The sequence below is a fragment of the Pithys albifrons genome, chromosome 20 (assembly GCF_047495875.1).
Source record: "Pithys albifrons albifrons isolate INPA30051 chromosome 20, PitAlb_v1, whole genome shotgun sequence".
NCBI classification, from domain to species: domain Eukaryota; kingdom Metazoa; phylum Chordata; class Aves; order Passeriformes; family Thamnophilidae; genus Pithys; species Pithys albifrons.
In genome coordinates, this window is record NC_092477.1 from 9,538,426 (window position 1) to 9,556,639 (window position 18,214).

At 52.1% G+C, this 18,214-nt stretch overlaps 2 protein-coding genes across 2 annotated transcripts; both read left to right on the forward strand.

Annotated features, from left to right (window-relative positions):
- The first annotated feature begins 5,306 nt into the window (after positions 1-5,306).
- On the forward strand, positions 5,307-9,951 carry LOC139681158 (bile salt-activated lipase-like). Its single transcript, XM_071574375.1, has 11 exons — positions 5,307-5,372; positions 5,884-6,034; positions 6,279-6,401; positions 6,734-6,931; positions 7,027-7,157; positions 7,511-7,618; positions 7,825-7,942; positions 8,237-8,423; positions 8,669-8,872; positions 9,102-9,299; positions 9,747-9,951. The coding sequence occupies exons 1-11, from the start codon at positions 5,307-5,309 to the stop codon at positions 9,949-9,951; spliced, it is 1,689 nt and encodes a 562-aa protein (XP_071430476.1).
- Positions 9,952-12,162: 2,211 nt separating this feature from the next.
- LOC139681149 (bile salt-activated lipase-like) lies at positions 12,163-17,659 on the forward strand. The gene is made up of 11 exons (XM_071574354.1): positions 12,163-12,228; positions 12,740-12,890; positions 13,331-13,453; positions 13,783-13,980; positions 14,076-14,206; positions 14,597-14,704; positions 14,914-15,031; positions 15,887-16,073; positions 16,319-16,522; positions 16,752-16,949; positions 17,455-17,659. The coding sequence occupies exons 1-11, from the start codon at positions 12,163-12,165 to the stop codon at positions 17,657-17,659; spliced, it is 1,689 nt and encodes a 562-aa protein (XP_071430455.1).
- Positions 17,660-18,214: the final 555 nt, after the last annotated feature.

An 18,214-nucleotide genomic window follows, 5' to 3' on the forward strand; every position in this document is an offset into this window, starting at 1 on the left:
TCACAGATGTGACCACTGGGGCCTGAGGGAGTGCTCAGGGTAGGGTTTCTTAGGAGTATTGCCCAAGAGGAGAGTCAGATTTGCAACAAACAATCCAAATGCTTACTGAGCAAGCTGCTCCTCTTCAGTGCCCTGAGCAGCACTTCTGCTCCATGCTGCCTTCCCTAGGCTTGGGAGGGGGATCTACCACTTTGGAATTGCACTAGTAACTCAGGTTTGGTGTACAGATAATTGCTCTGTTTCTGAAAAAATAGTAAAAACCCATGAGTGAGTAGAAGAGGGTAAAACCTGACCATCCCCATCTGATCTGCAAGAGCATGGGCCAGCAAATGCCACTTCAGACCTACTCCTAGAGCAGCAATAACCAGATCAATAAGCTGAAGATCACAGCAAGGAGACTCTCCTGTGTTTGGATGAGCTCCCTTAGACCTGTAAAAGCTCCCTGTCCAGGTACCTCACCCATGACAGGGAAGGTAATGAGAGATTCCTGCAGGGCACATCCTCTGCTTGGTTTCCCTGATGAGGTTGGGCTGTGCAGGATATAACCAGTGTCACATCAGCAACTTCAGCACGTGTTTCTTCAGCCCATCAGACTCTGCTGTTACCAGGTCACTGCTAATCCAACACACACATACAGCCATTATCCTGCATCCCACCCACCTCTGGTTCAAAATGGTGTATTGGGTCCTGCCTGTTTTACTGAGAGCTGGCCCCAGTGCAAGCCCTGACCCTGTGCTGGGAGGGTGTTCATACTTGGTTGTCTGAATTTAAGTGCTGTCCCAAGCTCTCCATGGGATACGAGGCAGGAAACCTGCAGCAGCACTGTAGGTCAGGAGCTCTCCTGTGACTCCAAGGCTCCCTTTTTGGTAAGTAACACATCTAGGAAGCTATTTAACTCCTCCTAAAGAACATATCTGAACCAGGATTGAAGTTCTGCCTTCTATGCATCTACTTCTCTCCCTGAAGAGAAAGGGAGTCGAGTATCAGAAGGCATCTAAAGTTACATGAGATGAGTCACACCCCTGTGGTTTCTGTACCACTCTCAGGCCACATTTCTCACAGCTGATTCTGTTCCAGCCCATAATCTACAGTTCTCCAGATCATGAGCAACCTCTAAGCCATTTAATTCCCCTGTGCTTCAAGGGCTCCTCAGCCAGCCCAAAGCACAACGGCCACATTCAGCACCTGCCAACACAGCTCTGAGGTTCAAGGCTTCCTCATGGAGAATATGGGGTTTAAAAACCCTTCCCCATTGATTCTGCCTTCCTCTTGAATAATTTTAAAGCAATGGGACTTTATCTTACATCCCAGGCTCTTCTATATTAGGAGCTCTGGTGGGATTTTTGGCAGTGGTCAAGTCCGCTGGTTTCTTCTCCTCATAAAATAGAAGTTATCTCCGGTCTCAGCTGAGGAAGGGGAAGTCAGAGATGACAGAGCATTCTTGTTCCTGAAAAGGCCCCATCCTGAGAGTGTGGACATGGTGAACCAGCGTGTCAGTCACACATCCCTGCCCCAGCTCCTTGTTTAGATCCAGCCTGGAGTAGCTTGGCTGTGAATCAGTCAAGCTCAGTGGACACCAAGGTGTGGCAGCACCTGGAAAAGACAGTCCAGAAACTGCAGCTGCATTTTCTGATACTGCAGCATCATGGAGAGAGCTACACGATGCTCAGAACTCAAGGGAGGATTGTGTTCCTGAATGACCTGCCCACACACCTGAGGCAGTTGCTGTCCCTCTCTGTGTCTCAGGCTTCCCCCTCTGCAAAGAGAGGATAATAACATGGGCATGCTGTGAGATCTACAGATCAGAGCAAGGTAGAATTCCTTCACATGCACAGTCATACACCAGAGTGGCATTGTGAAAATCCCACAGAAAACTCATAAAGCATCAAAGTGAGGTCTCTGCTTGGGATCTGCCAACTGGGATCTTCCAGCTGCATTTTTCACTTCAAAATACTTGCCTGCATTTGAGGAGGGCAATTAGAAATGGAACTCATGATACCTTGCACTGGAATAGCTTATATTGCCTAAAGATTTCAAAATGGGAAAGATGGAAACACCTTATCCCTGTTTTACTGCAAGGAAACCAAAAGCCAAGAAGAGAAAATGTAACTCAAGGTCATACAGAGAGAGAGTAAAAGGCCTAAAAAACAAACTAGGGTATTTTAGGTCCCAGCTCATATCTCTATTAGGCAATGGACAGAATTCAGACCTGCTGCAGCTGCACAAACAGCTGTATAAGTTGTGTGAGTGGAATTTGGTGCATTTTCTCCAAAAAGATGCAATGACTGTCTTGGAGCCCTGGCACAGCTTTGCTCACACCATACCTTGTTACTGCAAATATGGAAGGAGTCTCTACATACCATCACCTATTCCAAGCCAAATTCCTATTTTCTTAACTCCGTGTTCCCACTGAAGTGGACACAACATCCAACAGTCAGCAGGATTTAGCCCCCAGCCTGAAAGTTCTCACAGCATCATTAGAAATTTTGCAACAACACAAACCTTGTGGATATCAGGAACAATAATTTTTATTTTTGGGGTCCCACCTCCTCATCCCCACTTCCTCAATCCCAAAGTCCCCAGCAATCTTAGCTCGGAAGGGAATGTGACTCAGGCCTTCAGCTGAAGGGCTGTCATCTACAAACCCTGAAGGCTGGATGTGGCCATGGTTTTATCACGGGCCACCAGCTGCCTTTACAGCTCCTGCCTCCTCCCCAATGATTCAGCAAATCTTCTGCAGGGAGAAAAACAAGCACACAAGTGAACAAATCACAATGTCAGATTACAGAGATGAGTGGGGAAAAGCTGTGGCTCAGAGGAGGGAGATAAAAACTGGTGAAGTTGCACAAGCCAAGGATGCAAAAGCCCGGGAAAACTTTTTCTTTTCAGAGGAGGGCAATAATAATGTGAAAAAAGGGTTGTAGTTTCGATTCTTTACACTGTGAAACACGGCTGAGAATAAAAGAGAACACAGTGGGGAAGGAAATGAAGCATATTCTGCCCTCTGCTATCTGGGCATTGCACAGGGCTGATAGGAATTTTTACTGGTAGTGATGAGAACTGAATAGTCCATTCTGGTTTACACTGGAACAAAGCTCCGCTAAGCAAACCATTTCAGGAGTAGTTTCTGCTCTCTCTAACCAAGACTTCCCATAACCCATTGTCAGGCACTTTGAATATCACTGTTCCTGGAAAACAAAGGTCTGTGAGTCATTTGGTAACCAAGACATAGCAGTGGGCAGTTAGAAATAATGTTTGAACTTCTGACAGTTTTGACCTCTGGGTCATATTTTTATATTCCGGCTCTTTTCCATAAGCATTTTGTTTCCTGCTCTAACCATTCCTGAGGTGAAACACAGGATCAGCTTCACAGCTCATGGTACAGAGTTTATAGAAGAGAAAGCGAAGAAGAAACTTCAGCCAGACCTCAACTAGGAGATGTAATATTTCCCCTCATGACATTCCACTCAACCCTTACCACCATGTTCCAATATTTAAAGAGTGGCTACAGAAAAGATGAAGATTCCCTTTTCACATGGAGTCACATGGAAAAGATGATGGGCAATGGGTACAAGTTGCTCCTGGGAAGATTCTGATTGAATACCAGAGAATGATTTTTCACAGTGAGACCAATCAGCCCTTGGAATTATCTCCCCTAGAAAGTGGTGGATTCCCCAACACTGGACACTGATAGGATTCAGCTGGACAGGGTGCTGGGCTGCCTTGTCCAGACTTTTCCCAAGGAAGGCAGGACCAGATGACCCCTGAGATCACTTTTAACCCAGTATTCTATGATGCCATTGAAATGTGGTACTGCTGCACCCTACAGGCTGCAAACAGTGAATATACAGTTCTTTTATTATTAATCACGATTTCCAGGTCTGGCTCACAGCTCTGTGGAGGGAGCCTGGCCCATGGGTGTTTGGGGCTGGTTCTGTTCCTACCGCACCCCAGAGCTCTCCCAGGGTGAGCACACCCAGTTCCCCCGTGCTGGGATGAGCAGGGGAACAGCAGCTGCTCCAACAGCAACACACACACACACACACACACACACACGCTCAGAGATGCCATCAAGCCTGACTCAGGGACTCCATGGCAGGGCTCAGCTGTGCTGGAGATGTCCCTAAACACCCTGGCTGGATATCTATGGAAAAGGGGGAGCTCAGGGATGGGGGTAAGGTTGGTTTCCTGGACTGGAGATGGGACGGAGGCCTTCACCTGTTCAAGCTGCTGCCTCGTTCTGTTTTATCCATCTTGCTTTCCCAGGTGAGGAGCCCAGATGTTGTGCTTAAAGTGAGTGCCTCGACTGCCTCTCCTAGCACACATCACAGTGTGGATGCAACAAGCCCAGCTTTCTGCCAGGGGTCGATGCCATGTGCTCCTGTGCCCACGCTCGCCCCACCTGTGCCCTGCTGGCCCCGATTGGGCTTGCCAGAGCAACAGTCTGTGAGATCTCCCACAAGAAACATCTTTCATTTTCTCACTGCTGTCCTTCATCTGCACCTTTTAAAGGGGAAAAAAAAGATCTTAACTGCATTTCCCTCTTGCTTTGCCCCTTGATACGGAGGTTGGGCCAAAGTTAAACCAACCCACTGGTCACCCTTCCCTTCTGAAATGTGTAGCACAAACCTCATTTTCACATGTTCCAGTGGCAGCTCCAAGTCCGTGTGTGCCACAGGAAGAATGCAAACCTAATCCCTTCCCTGTTCCTTAGGGAGGGATACAACAATGCCCAGGTGTCTGGTGAGAACCTGACTGGCCTCAGCATCACCCACAGAATGCCATCTTTGTGAACTTTGGTGATGCAGAAATCCCAACTGAACCACTGGATGCTGCTGGAAGAAAGTCTGCATCAATCCTGTGGATAAACAGGTATCTACATTTTCATAATTACTGATTAATGAGCCCTCTAGCAAGCGCAACAACCTCCCAAAAAACCAGAATCCAAGCCAGCTGGTAATACATCAGAGAAGAAGTGGAAGAACAGAGAAGTTGCATTCCCAAATTTCTGTGTGTGTGGGAAGTACAGTTTGACCAGGATGATGTCCATGTGGAAAACAGAAAAGATACTTGAGGAAGTTTGGCCTCCAGCCCATGGAAGCAACAGCTGCAGGGCTCTCACATGGCAGTGCCAGCTCTACCTCAGCCATGGACTGGCCTCAGGTTACTGAAGGACAAGTGTGTGGACACCCCCCTGGTCTGCCCTAGAGCCAAGGCTGGGCTGTGGCATTGACACACACCTGCACCCCTCCTTATATAAATGCCAGTCTCCACCTGGGCACTGTCTCCTCAGGTGTGCACTCACCATGGCTCGCTGGGGGATCCTGGGCTTGGCCTTGTGCTCCTGCCTCGGGGCAGCCTGGGCAGCAACCGTAAGTACAAAGGCACTTCTCAGGCCTTGGCAACACCTTTTGCCTGTTCCTGCCTGAGTGGGCAGACCCCTGCTACCTGTGGGCTGGAGTCCCTGACACAGGACCTGCAGCCCTGACAGCTGGGCACGGTGTTTTCCTGTCCTGAACATGGCAAAGGCTCTCAGCAACATTTCCCAAGTGTTCCTGCACAGTTCTGTGTCAGGTCTGCCCAGGTCTACACCCTGGAGCTAAAGGTCCCCTCCTTCTGCCAGTTGTCTTTGGGAATGTGGGGAATTGCTGCTGCCTGTCTGCTGCAAAGGGCACCTGCAGGACACCTGCATGGGCACAGCTCCAGTTGTACCCACCTGTGGGTTTTCCACAGGGGTCCAAGGGCACGAATGGGAAGGGCAGGCTGTGAGTGGGTCCATGCTGGGGACTGGCCAGGGCAGGTTGTGGGTGATGGGGACAGAGGCAGGCAGAGGCATGAAGAACTGAGCAATGGATTTTCTCTTCTCCATGGTCCCACCTGTAGCTGGGTGTGGTGTCCACCGAGGGTGGTTTTGTGGAAGGAGAGAACAAGAAACTGGGACTCTTTGGGAGCTACATCGACATCTTCAGAGGGATTCCCTTTGCTGCCCCTCCAAAGACTCTGCAAGACCCCGAACCTCATCCTGGCTGGGATGGTAAGATCTAGATTTGCTTGCCTTTGGTTTGGCCTTTTATTTTCACTTCTCTCTCTTCAGCCAAGTTCACAGGGGAAAGGCTCCCACTTTGTGACTCCCTCAGACTGGTCACTGTGGCTGGGGAGGCTTTTCTGCCTCTCCACTGGACTCAGCAAGGAGAGGGTGGGTGGACAGACACCTTGCAAACAGAGGATGGAGTTGATGCCCCTAACTAGGACATGCTGTTTTCCCTCTCTCCTCTCAGGAACATTGAAGGCAACAGAATTCAAGAACCGCTGCATGCAGATGACACTCACACAGAAGGATGTCCGTGGCAAAGAGGACTGTCTCTACCTGAACATCTGGGTCCCTCAAGGGAGGAGACAGGGTGTGTGCTTGGCAGGGACCTGGGCAAGGGCATTCCCAGCTGCCTTTTGTGCACAGGTTTTTCTGGAGCATCTCAGTAGTTACCTCCCCAGAGTGGGCAAGTGCTGAGCAGCAGGGAAAGGTGGGAATCATGTCAGGCAGTGTTCCCCAGCTGCAGCCTGTTGGGAGGGGCAGCCTCCTGTGCAGAGCAAGGACTCTCTTGGCCACAAGTCATTGCAGAGCATTGTCTGTTCCTGCCCAGGAGGAGCATCTCAGGGAGTGAGGGAGGGAATGGATGGACTGCACCTCCTGGCTCTGTTGTGGCTCACTGTGCTCCTCTTCCTCACCTCCCAGTCTCCACCAAGCTGCCCGTGATGGTCTTTATCTACGGTGGTGCCTTTCTGGTGGGAGGGAGCCAGGGAGCCAACTTCCTGAACAACTACCTGTACGATGGTGAGGAGATCGCCGTGCGTGGCAATGTCATCGTGGTGACCGTCAACTACCGCCTGGGGCCCCTGGGCTTCCTGAGCACAGGGGATGAAAACCTGCCAGGTACCAGGGCTGCTCCCTCTGGGTCTGGGTGGGACCCTGTCCCGGGTCAGCTTTGCTGTGCCCTTGCTCACTGGTGGGTGCTCTGTGCTGCTCAGGGAACTACGGGCTGAAGGACCAGCACATGGCTATTGCCTGGGTGAAGAGGAACATCAAGGCCTTTGGGGGTGACCCAGAAAACATCACCATCTTTGGGGAATCGGCTGGTGCCGTGAGTGTCTCCCTGCAGGTGAGTTGTCTCTCCCTGAGAGAGGGACCCCTTGGTGCTGTGACACCTTCCCTCCCACCTGCTGCCTCACTGTCATCCTCCCCTGGACTTCACAGCCTCTGTGCTTTGTAGGTGCTTCTCCTTCTTTTCTTTAACCAGTCGCATCACTGCAGCCATGTGTCCTCACTTTTGGGACCTCTGGGAAAACAGCCTTTACTTGCCATGTCCCATTCCTGAGACTGTTAAACACCACGAGATCTGGCAGCTTCCCCAGGTTGTGTGCACAACTGCAAGGTGATCAGCAGGGTCTGGAACACAGTGGTCTCTTCCTGACTTTTTGCCTGAAACCCTCTTGTTTCCCTTTTGCACCCCAGACACTGTCCCCGAAGAACAAGGGCCTGTTCAAGAGAGCCATCAGCCAGAGCGGTGTCGGGGTCTGCAGCTGGGCCATCCAGAGGGACCCGCTCTTCTGGGCTAAAAAGGTAACGTGGAGTGTTGCCTGAGTGATTGCAAAAACCAAAGAAGTGGTTCCTTAGAGGCCAGCCTAAGCAGGAACTGTGTGTGGCCAGTGGGGTTTTGGAAACATGATGCTTTGAGATTAAAACAAATTTAACCCTCTGCCTTTATAACAGTATCCCCTGGCTTTGTGAGGTAATGCTCTAAGATTTCTCTCTCTCTCTTCCTGCAGCTTGGAGAAAAGGTGGGCTGCCCCACAGACAACACCACCATCCTGGCCAACTGCCTTCGTGTCTCTGACCCCAAAACCCTGACTCTGGCCTACCACCTGCAGCTGACCAACTTGCCCTGTAAGTCCCCTGGCCTGCACTGTAATTCCCCATCCCCTCAGGTCTCCCCAAGCCTTTGGCAGGACACTGGGGTGATAGCCAGGAGTGTTGAAGCTGTGCTTGTGTCCTTCAGAAAGAGGACAATAACTACAGATCTTGCAGTCAACCTTCTGTAGGCAGGTACACATTGTGCTGGATGGACTCAGCCCACCTCAGCCTAATCTTTCCTCAGCTCTTTGAGCCATGGGATACCCCAGACTACACATCAGCCTCTCCTCACCTCCTAACACACCCTGGCTTTGTCTCCTGCTGCAGCTCCCCTGGTGCACACCCTGGCCCTCACTCCTGTGGTTGATGGAGACTTCCTCCCAGATGTGCCAGAGAGGCTCTTTGCCAACGCTGCCGACATCGACTACCTCGCTGGGGTCAACAACATGGACGGGCACATCTTCGCCGGCGTCGATATCCCTGCCATCAACCGCCCCCTCAAGAAAATCACTGCGTAAGTCAGGGAGGATCTGCAAACCCTCCACAGGAGGAGTCTTCTCTTTCATGCAGCTCCCAAACTCCAGGCACTGAGACCTGAGTGGACAGAGCACGACCTTCAAAACAGGATGTCACTCCAAGCCTGGCTGCCCTGGGCTTGTGTTGCTGAATGCAGAGACTTCAAGAGAAAGGACCAGCCCAGAGTCCTGCCCCACTTGGAGCTGCTGGTCAGTAGTTAGTTGATATCCCTTATCCTTTCAGGGAACAGGTCTACAATTTGATCAAAGGACTTACCGTGGACAGGGGCGAGGCTGGAGCCAACGCCACATACAGTATCTACACACAGACCTGGGGTGACAGTCCCAAGCAGGAGGTCATGAAGAAGACAGTGGTGGAGCTGATCACTGACTACATCTTCCTGATTCCCACGCAGCAGGCACTGAATCTGCACCTGGAGAATGCCCGGTGAGCAGCTCAGCCCTGGAGACATTGCAGGTGGAGGAGAGGAGGGTTAGGGTGAGAATCCCAAATGACCTCAGGATCTTTTCTCCTGAGACCACCCCATGCAAAGAGATGTCTGGGAGCATCCCCCAAGGCTAAATCTCTGGCCCTGATGGTATTTGGAGCATGGTTATGAACCTGAAGCCCTTCCTGTGCTCTCTCCTTGCTCAGCCAGTCTGTTTTCCTTCCCCAGGAGTGGCAAGACGTACAGCTACGTGTTCTCGCAGCCGTCCCGCATGCCCGTCTACCCGAGCTGGGTTGGGGCAGACCATGCTGATGACCTGCAGTACGTCTTTGGCAAGCCCTTTGCCACCCCCCTGGGCTACCTGCCCAAGCACAGGAAGGTCTCAAAGGCCATGATTGCTTACTGGACCAACTTTGCCAGGACGGGGTTAGTGATGCCTGTTCCACCTTTGTGCTTTGCTGCAGCACTTCAACCTGCTGCTTTTGCCCAGGAACTTGTCAGCATCACTCCCAAAAGCAGAGGCTTCTCTGTCTGTGTTCTGAGCTGGGCTCTGTGTCTGCCAGTGATGGAGTTTGCTCTGGGTCCTCCTCATCCATTGCACACCTAGGGATGGGAGGAGCATTGTCATGACTTGTGAACTCTGCCTACTCTTAATGATGAGGTTAATTCCTGAATCCTGGTGTTCAGACACAACTTTGGTCCCTGTGTGTAGCCAGGGGTGATGCCTGTGGGGACTGAGGGAGGAGACTCCGGGTTGGCAAGTTGCTCACAGGAAACCACATTCCTATTGCCTGTCCCAGTGTGTGCTCACTTAAAGCTTTATCCACAGTCTTCCCAGTTATAACTGAACTTGTGCATCTCCTTTTCCTGCAGTGATCCCAACAAGGGCAATTCAGACGTGCCTGTTTCCTGGCCAGCCTACACCAACGAGGGCAGATACTACCTGGATATCAACAGCAAGATGAACAAGAACTCTGTGAAGCAGGACCTGAGGTCCCAGTTTGTGACCTTCTGGAATTCAGTCTATCTGAGCCTGCCACAGGTTGCCAACATCACCCAGTCAGAGTTAATGTTCTGAACCTAAATAAAAAATACCTTTTAAAGATAGTTCATTAAAGACTTGCTTGTAATTGAGTGACTCTGGTTCTCCTTGTGTTTGCTGTGAGAGGATTTTGTCACTAACATTGAGATCATGCTGGAAAGGACATCCAGTCTGGGGCAGTGTGTGTTCCCCTGACCTGTGACACCCTGAGGTCCCCAGGGGAGCTGTTGACAGTCATGGCCCAGTCTCTCCCCTCTCAGGCAGCTGTTGGCTCTGTGGTTGTTTTCCCTCATTGCCCATGTGAGCCCAGGCTGGACAGCCCCAATCCTGCCCTGTCCTCTGGATATCCCCATGCTAACACCACCGTCCCTGCTCATACCAACCAGCTCTCAGAAAGGCACAGGTGCAGCAGGTGAGTGCAAACCTGTCCTGACCTGTTGCCAATGGTCTGCAGACATCACTCAGGAACTGACTGGGGCAAAATAACCCAAAGCGGGAAGTGATTCCACACTTTGGGCAGAGGCTGGGCTGGACCAGGCTGGGGAGCTCCAGCTCCAAGCAGGGCAGGGCAAGGAGCAGAACTGCCCACAGACCTCACCCTCCATGAGCTCCCATCCACACACCAAGGCCAGGCCCTGGTACCCCACAGTGGGGCTCAGCTGTGTGGAGCTGCCCAAAATCCTGGGTTCATGTGTGTGGAGAACCTGGGGCTGGTCTGGGACATCAGTGCCATGCTGCAGACACAGGGAGGAGAACAGGAATTGTCATGGGTTAGGTGTGCATGTGGAGATTCTCCATGCAGAGGAGCTGGAGAGTGGGGAGCCCAGCCCTGGAGGGGACCAGAGCCAGGGTCCCCCACACTGGAACTGGCCTGCTGCCACTGGGCTGAAGCCAAGGGCAGGGCTTGCAGGAGTCAGCACCACATGTGGCCTGTGACCTCCCAACCCCAGCTGGTTTTTCCAGGAAAACAATCCTACAAGAAACATCTTTCATTTTCTCACTGTTGACCTTCACCTGCACCTTTTAAAGGAAAAGATGGTTCTAGATTGAATTGGTACCTGCATTTCCCTCTTGCTCTGCCCCTGTACCACTGAGTACCTGCAGTAGCTACAGGTGGGCAAATGCAGAGAGTGAAGCCTTTAGTGCTCCAACACATTTCATACAGATCGGTGCCAAGTGCCTGAGGTTTCTGTGCCAGCCAGGGCAGAGCCCCTCTGTCAGTGTGCACCTGGATACAGCTTGGAAGGGTTTTTTAACTGAAATTTTCTTTCCTCAGTGGTGTCTGAGAGTCTTTTATGGTACCAGTATGTGATAAGGGAGGTTGGGCCCAAGTTACACCAACCCATTGTTCACCTGGCTGAGTCCCTTCTCTTCTGAAATGTGGAGCACAAACTTCATTTTTTCAGGTTCACATGAAAGCTCCACTTACCATAAAATGCACATGAATCCTTCCCTTCTTTTCTTTTCTTAGGAATCCATCTATATTTTCCACAAGGAGCTTTAGCCTCTCATGGCAGATGTTCTACCAGTTCTGTGACTGAATGAGCAAAGGTACTACACTCTGGCAGCTGAGTTTTCTGTTACAGACAGATTTCAAAGCCTGTTGTTTCTATTCTGCCCATGCCCTCTCTCTCCTGGACAAATACAGCTAACAGAGAAGATGGCAAAGAGGAGCTGCCATATAAACCTACAGAGAGATGAGGAGAAGGAGGAGGAGGAAGAACACTTCAGGTCTTCTGCTAGGAGTGATAATGGAGTCAGAAATTCTGGACTACCTGTCTGCTTGGAGAGCAGTCTGGCTGCTGTTGGATGGAAGCATCTTTAGGGATTGCTGTCATTTTCTCAGCCTGGTGCATTCCCCACTGTGTTATGAGCACAAGGTTTCCCACAGGTTGCCAGTAATATGTTCCACTGCATGGATTAATTTGATTTCAGCCTCCTGCACTTGGATGAGGCTTATCAAGACTTCAGTGCTTTTTGTGGTCTCTGGAATTTTCTCAGACTGTGCAAATTCCTTTGGCTTGGCCTCCAGCCCATGGAAGCAACACCTGCAGGGCTCTCACATGGCAGTGCCAGCTCTACCTCAGCCATGGATTGACCTCAGGTTACTGAAGGACAAGTGTGTGGACACCCCCCTGGTCTGCCCTAGAGCCAAGGCTGGGCTGTGGCATTGACACACACCTGCACCCCTCCTTATATAAATGCCAGTCTCCACCTGGGCACTGTCTCCTCAGGTGTGCACTCACCATGGCTCGCTGGGGGATCCTGGGCTTGGCCTTGTGCTCCTGCCTCGGGGCAGCCTGGGCAGCAACCGTAAGTACAAAGGCACTTCTCAGGCCTTGGCAACACCTTTTGCCTGTTCCTGCCTGAGTGGGCAGACCCCTGTTACCTGTGGGCTGGAGTCCCTGACACAGGACCTGCAGCCCTGACAGCTGGGCACGGTGTTTTCCTGTCCTGAACATGGCAAAGGCTCTCAGCAACATTTCCCAAGTGTTCCTGCACAGTTCTGTGTCAGGTCTGCCCAGGTCTACACTCTGGAGCTAAAGGTCCCCTCCTTCTGCCAGTTGTCTTTGGGAATGTGGGGAATTGCTGCTGCCTGTCTGCTGCAAACGGCACCTGCAGGACACCTGCATGGGCACAGCTCCAGTTGTACCCACCTGTGGGTTTTCCACAGGGGTACAAGGGCACGAACGGGAAGGGCAGGCTGTGAGTGGGTCCATGCTGGGGACTGGCCAGGGCAGGTTGTGGGTGATGGGGACAGAGGCAGGCAGAGGCATGAAGAACTGAGCAATGGATTTTCTCTTCTCCATGGTCCCACCTGTAGCTGGGTGTGGTGTTCACCGAGGGTGGTTTTGTGGAAGGAGAGAACAAGAAACTGGGACTCTTTGGGAGCTACATCGACATCTTCAGAGGGATTCCCTTTGCTGCCCCTCCCAACAGACTGGAAGATCCCCAACCTCATCCTGGCTGGGATGGTAAGATACAACATTTAAATACTTTTGGTGTGGGGTTTTATTTTTGCTTCTCTTTCTTTTAGTCTGTTTTTCACAAGCCAAAGATATTGTTGCTTGCTTTCATCTACTAAACAGAGCCCCAGAGCAACTCTTTGTGTCCTGGAGGGTCTAAGATTCTGTGATTAACTGTCCCCAAGTAACTCAAGTAATCTCAGGAAGTAATAAAATTAAAGCATGGCACCTGCACCTGACCTGCCCATGCCTTACCTGTCCAGAGTTTGTTCACAGGGGGAAAGGCTCCCACTTTGTGACTCCCTCAGACTGGTCACTGTGGCTGGGGAGGCTTTTCTGCCTCTCCACTGGACTCAGCAAGGAGAGGATGGGTGGACAGACACCTTGCAAACAGAGGATGGAGTTGATGCCCCTAACTAGGACATGCTGTTTTCCCTCTCTCCTCTCAGGAACATTGAAGGCAACAGAATTCAAGAACCGCTGCATGCAGATGACACTCACACAGAAGGATGTCCGTGGCAAAGAGGACTGTCTCTACCTGAACATCTGGGTCCCTCAAGGGAGGAGACAGGGTGAGTGCTTGGCAGGGACCTGGGCAGGGCATTCCCAGCTGCCTTTTGTGCACAGGTTTTTCTGGAGCATCTCAGTAGTTACCTCCCCAGAGTGGGCAAGTGCTGAGCAGCAGGGAAAGGTGGGAATCATGTCAGGCAGTGTTCCCCAGCTGCACCCTGTTGGGAGGGGCAGCCTCCTGTGCAGAGCAAGGACTCTTGGCCACAAGTCATTGCAGAGCATTATCTGTTCCTGCCCAGGAGGAGCATCTCAGGGGGTGAGGGAGGGAATGGATGGACTGCACCTCCTGGCTCTGTTGTGGCTCACTGTGCTCCTCTTCCTCACCTCCCAGTCTCCACCAAGCTGCCTGTGATGGTCTTTATCTACGGTGGTGCCTTCCTGGGGGGAGGGAGCCAGGGAGCCAACTTCCTGAACAACTACCTGTACGATGGCGAGGAGATCGCCGTGCGCGGCAACGTCATCGTGGTGACCGTCAACTACCGCCTGGGGCCCCTGGGCTTCCTGAGCACGGGGGATGAAAACCTGCCAGGTACCAGGGCTGCTCCCTCTGGGTCTGGGTGGGACCCTGTCCCGGGTCAGCTTTGCTGTGCCCTTGCTCACTGATGGGTGCTCTGTGCTGCTCAGGGAACTACGGGCTGAAGGACCAGCACATGGCTATTGCCTGGGTGAAGAGGAACATCAAGGCCTTTGGGGGTGACCCAGAAAACATCACCATCTTTGGAGAATCGGCTGGTGCCGTGAGTGTCTCCCTGCAGGTGAGTTGTCTCTCCGTGAGAGAGAGACCCCTTGGTACTGTGACACCTTCTCTCCCACCTGCTGCCTCATTGACATCCTCCCCTTGACATCAGTGCTCAACCTCTGTGCTTTGTAGGTGCTTCTTCTTCTCTCTAACCAATCCCACCACTGCAGCCATGTGTCCTCACTTTTGGGACCTCTGGGAAAACAGCTTTTACTTGCCATGTCCCCCTCCTCTGCTTCTCTCCTCACTTGTGAATTTTCACTCCTGAGACTGTTAAACACCATGAGACCTGGCAGCTTCCCCAGGCTGGGTGCACAAGCTGCAAGACAACGGGCCTGGTTTGGCAGGGCATGGTCTTTTCCATACTTTTTGCCTGAAACCCTCTTGTTTCCATTTTGCACCCCAGACACTGTCCCCGAAGAACAAGGGCCTGTTCAAGAGAGCCATCAGCCAGAGCGGTGTCGGGGTCTGCAGCTGGGCCATCCAGAGGGACCCGCTCTTCTGGGCTAAAAAGGTGATGTGCAAATCTTGTCTGAAGTTACAAATACCTAAGAAGTGATTCCCTAGAGAAGAGCATTACTAGTAAGGCATTTGGCAGGACTTGTGTCCAGCAGGGCTTTGGAAACTTGATGCTTTGAGATCAAAACCAACCACAACTCTTCCTCTGCAACCCCTGGCTTTGTGAGGTACTGCTATGAGGTTTCTCCCTCTCTCCTCCTGCAGCTTGGAAAAAAGGTGGGCTGCCCCACAGACAACACTGCCGTCCTGGCCAGCTGCCTTCGTGATGCTGATCCCAAAGAACTGACTCTGGCCTACCACCTGCAGCTGACCAACCTGCCCTGTAAGTCCCCCAGACTGCACTGGGATCCTTCACCCACTCAGGGCTCTCCAGACCTCTGGCAGGACGCTGGGGAAATTGCCAGGAGTGTTAAAGCAGTGCCTGTGCCCTTCAGAAAGGAGACAATAATGACAGATCTGGCAGTCACCCTTCCATAGGCAGGTGCACATTGTGCTGTATGGACAAAGGCCCTCAGGCAATGGCAGCAGTGGCACAGGGATTATACCAGGGCCATGTCTTGACTCCACGGAAGCCGTTTGGGCTTCCTGTTCTGTGGAAGCAGAAAGAGGAACTCCAGGACACAGCCTACAAACAAAATGCAATTGACCACGTCCCTGCTGTTTCCATTTGGGTCGCTGGGTGGAGTGCGGGGCTCACACCAGGAAGGGAACGCTGCTGCTTTTGCTGCCTGTGGGCATTCCTTTCCCATTCTCATGCTCTTCTCGTGCTCCCAGTTACTACCCACAACGTTTAGCCTTGCTCAGGACACAGACTGGCCAAGCCACGCTGTGCAGCTGCACTGGTTGGAGCTGGTAGTCCTGGCAGTTAGAGAGCATGGCCAGAAGGGATAAGAAGTTCAGCTCTTCCCTACATTTGGCTGGGCTTTTGGGAAGGGACTTGATGGAGGAGAGGAATTTTGGATGTTACCACCTAGTACATGGCTGGCAGATCTCTTGATCATCTCTTTCACCCACAGGCAGGAGGTTTACCCTGCTGTTGGGTGACATGCTGAAGACAGTGCTCAAGCTATCATTCCTCACAGCCTGTTCTTTCCTCAGTTGAGTCATGGGCTACCCCAGACTACACATCAGCCTCTCCTCACCTCCTAACACACCCTGGCTTTGTCTCCTGCTGCAGCTCCCCTGGTGCACACCCTGGCCCTCACTCCTGTGGTTGATGGAGACTTCCTCCCAGATGTGCCAGAGAGGCTCTTTGCCAACGCTGCCGACATCGACTACCTCGCTGGGGTCAACGACATGGACGGGCACATCTTCGCCGGCGTCGATATCCCTGCCATCAACCGCCCCCTCAAGAAAATCACTGCGTAAGTCAGGGAGGATCTGCAAACCCTCCACAGGAGGAGTCTTCTCTTAAGTGCAGCTCCCAAACTCCAGGCACTGAGACCTGAGTGGACAGAGCACGACCTTCAAAACAGGATGTCACTCCAAGCCTGGCTGCCCTGGGTTTGTGTTGCTGAATGCAGAGCCTTCAAGAGAAAGGACCAGCCCAGAGTCATGCCCCACTTGGAGCTGCTGGTCAGTAGTTAGTTGATATCCCTTATCCTTTCAGGGAACAGGTCTACAATTTGATCAAAGGACTTACCGTGGACAGGGGCGAGGCTGGAGCCAACGCCACATACAGTATCTACACACAGACCTGGGGTGACAGTCCCAAGCAGGAGGTCATGAAGAAGACAGTGGTGGAGCTGATCACTGACTACATCTTCCTGATTCCCACGCAGCAGGCACTGAATCTGCACCTGGAGAATGCCCGGTGAGCAGCTCAGCCCTGGAGACATTGCAGGTGGAGGAGAGGAGGGTTAGGGTGAGAATCCCAAATGACCTCAGGATCTTTTCTCCTGAGACCACCCCATGCAAAGAGATGTCTGGGAGCATCCCCCAAGGCTAAATCTCTGGCCCTGATGGTATTTGGAGCATGGTTATGAACCTGAAGCCCTTTCTGTGCCCTCCCCTTGCTCAGCCAGTCTGTTTTCCTTCCCCAGGAGTGGCAAGACGTACAGCTACGTGTTCTCGCAGCCGTCCCGCATGCCCGTCTACCCGAGCTGGGTTGGGGCAGACCACGCTGATGACCTGCAGTACGTCTTTGGCAAGCCCTTTGCCACCCCCCTGGGCTACCTGCCCAAGCACAGGAAGGTCTCAAAGGCCATGATTGCTTACTGGACCAACTTTGCCAGGACGGGGTGAGTGATGCCTGTTCCACGTTTGTGCTTTGCTGCAGCACTTCAACCTGCTGCTTTTGCCCAGGAACTTGTCAGCATCACTCCCAAAAGCAGAGGCTTCTCTGTCTGTGTTCTGAGCTGGCCTCTGTGTCTGCCGGTGATGGAGTTTGCTCTGGGTCCTCCTCATCCATTGCACACCTGGGGATGGGAGGAGCATTGTCATGACTTGTGAACTCTGCCTACTCTTAATGATGAGGTTAATTCCTGAATCCTGGTGTTCAGACACAACTTTGGTCCCTGTGTGTAGCCAGGGGTGATGCCAGGGGGAACTGAAGGAGGAGTCTGCAGGCTGGCATGTTGCTCCTAGCAGGCAGCATTTGTATTTCTTGTCCCCATGTCAGACTCTCTCTTTGCTCTCACTTAAAGCCTCACTTGAGCAGGGAGGGTCCTGCCAAACACCTCAAACCTTGCTGGGTCCTCAAACTGCCCTGATAAAACTGAACTTGTGCATCTCCTTTTCCTGCAGTGATCCCAACAAGGGCAATTCAGACGTGCCTGTTTCCTGGCCAGCCTACACCAACGAGGGCAGATACTACCTGGATATCAACAGCAAGATGAACAAGAACTCTGTGAAGCAGGACCTGAGGTCCCGGTTTGTGACCTTCTGGAACTCAGTCTATCTGAGCCTGCCACAGGTTGCCAACATCACCCAGTCGGAGTTCATGTTCTGAAACTAATTAAAAACAGCTTTGAAAGATCATTAAAACTTGCTTGTAACTGAGTGACTCTGGTTGTCCTTGTGTTTGCCATGATTTTGTCACTGATGTTGGGGCAGGGACAGCTGAGGGCAGTGTGTGTGTCCCCTGGGCTGTGACACAACCCTCGACAAACTGCTCTTGGGGCAAATTAAACCTTTAGTTTAACCCTCGTACCCTTCACCCACCACCATCAAACAAATAAGAAAAGTACTTAAAATAAGCAAAACCTTATTTTAAGGGGGATTTACACCAGATTCCTCGCATGACTTCCAACCCCACGGCTCCTCAATAACCTCCAGACCCCCCTCCAACAGTCACCTATTAAAGGTGTGAGAGAATTGGTGTCTATACGAGCTGTGGGCTCAGTCCCGAGGCTCGGGGCTGCCTTCCCTCATCCCTTCATTGCCAGGGGACAAACCCACGCTGGGGGCGGCGGTTCTGGGCGGGTTTGTGGCTACAAGCTCGGCAGAGCCCCAAAGGCCGCGCTGAGGCTTCGCCCTGCGTGGAACCTCCGTGAGGCGGAACCTT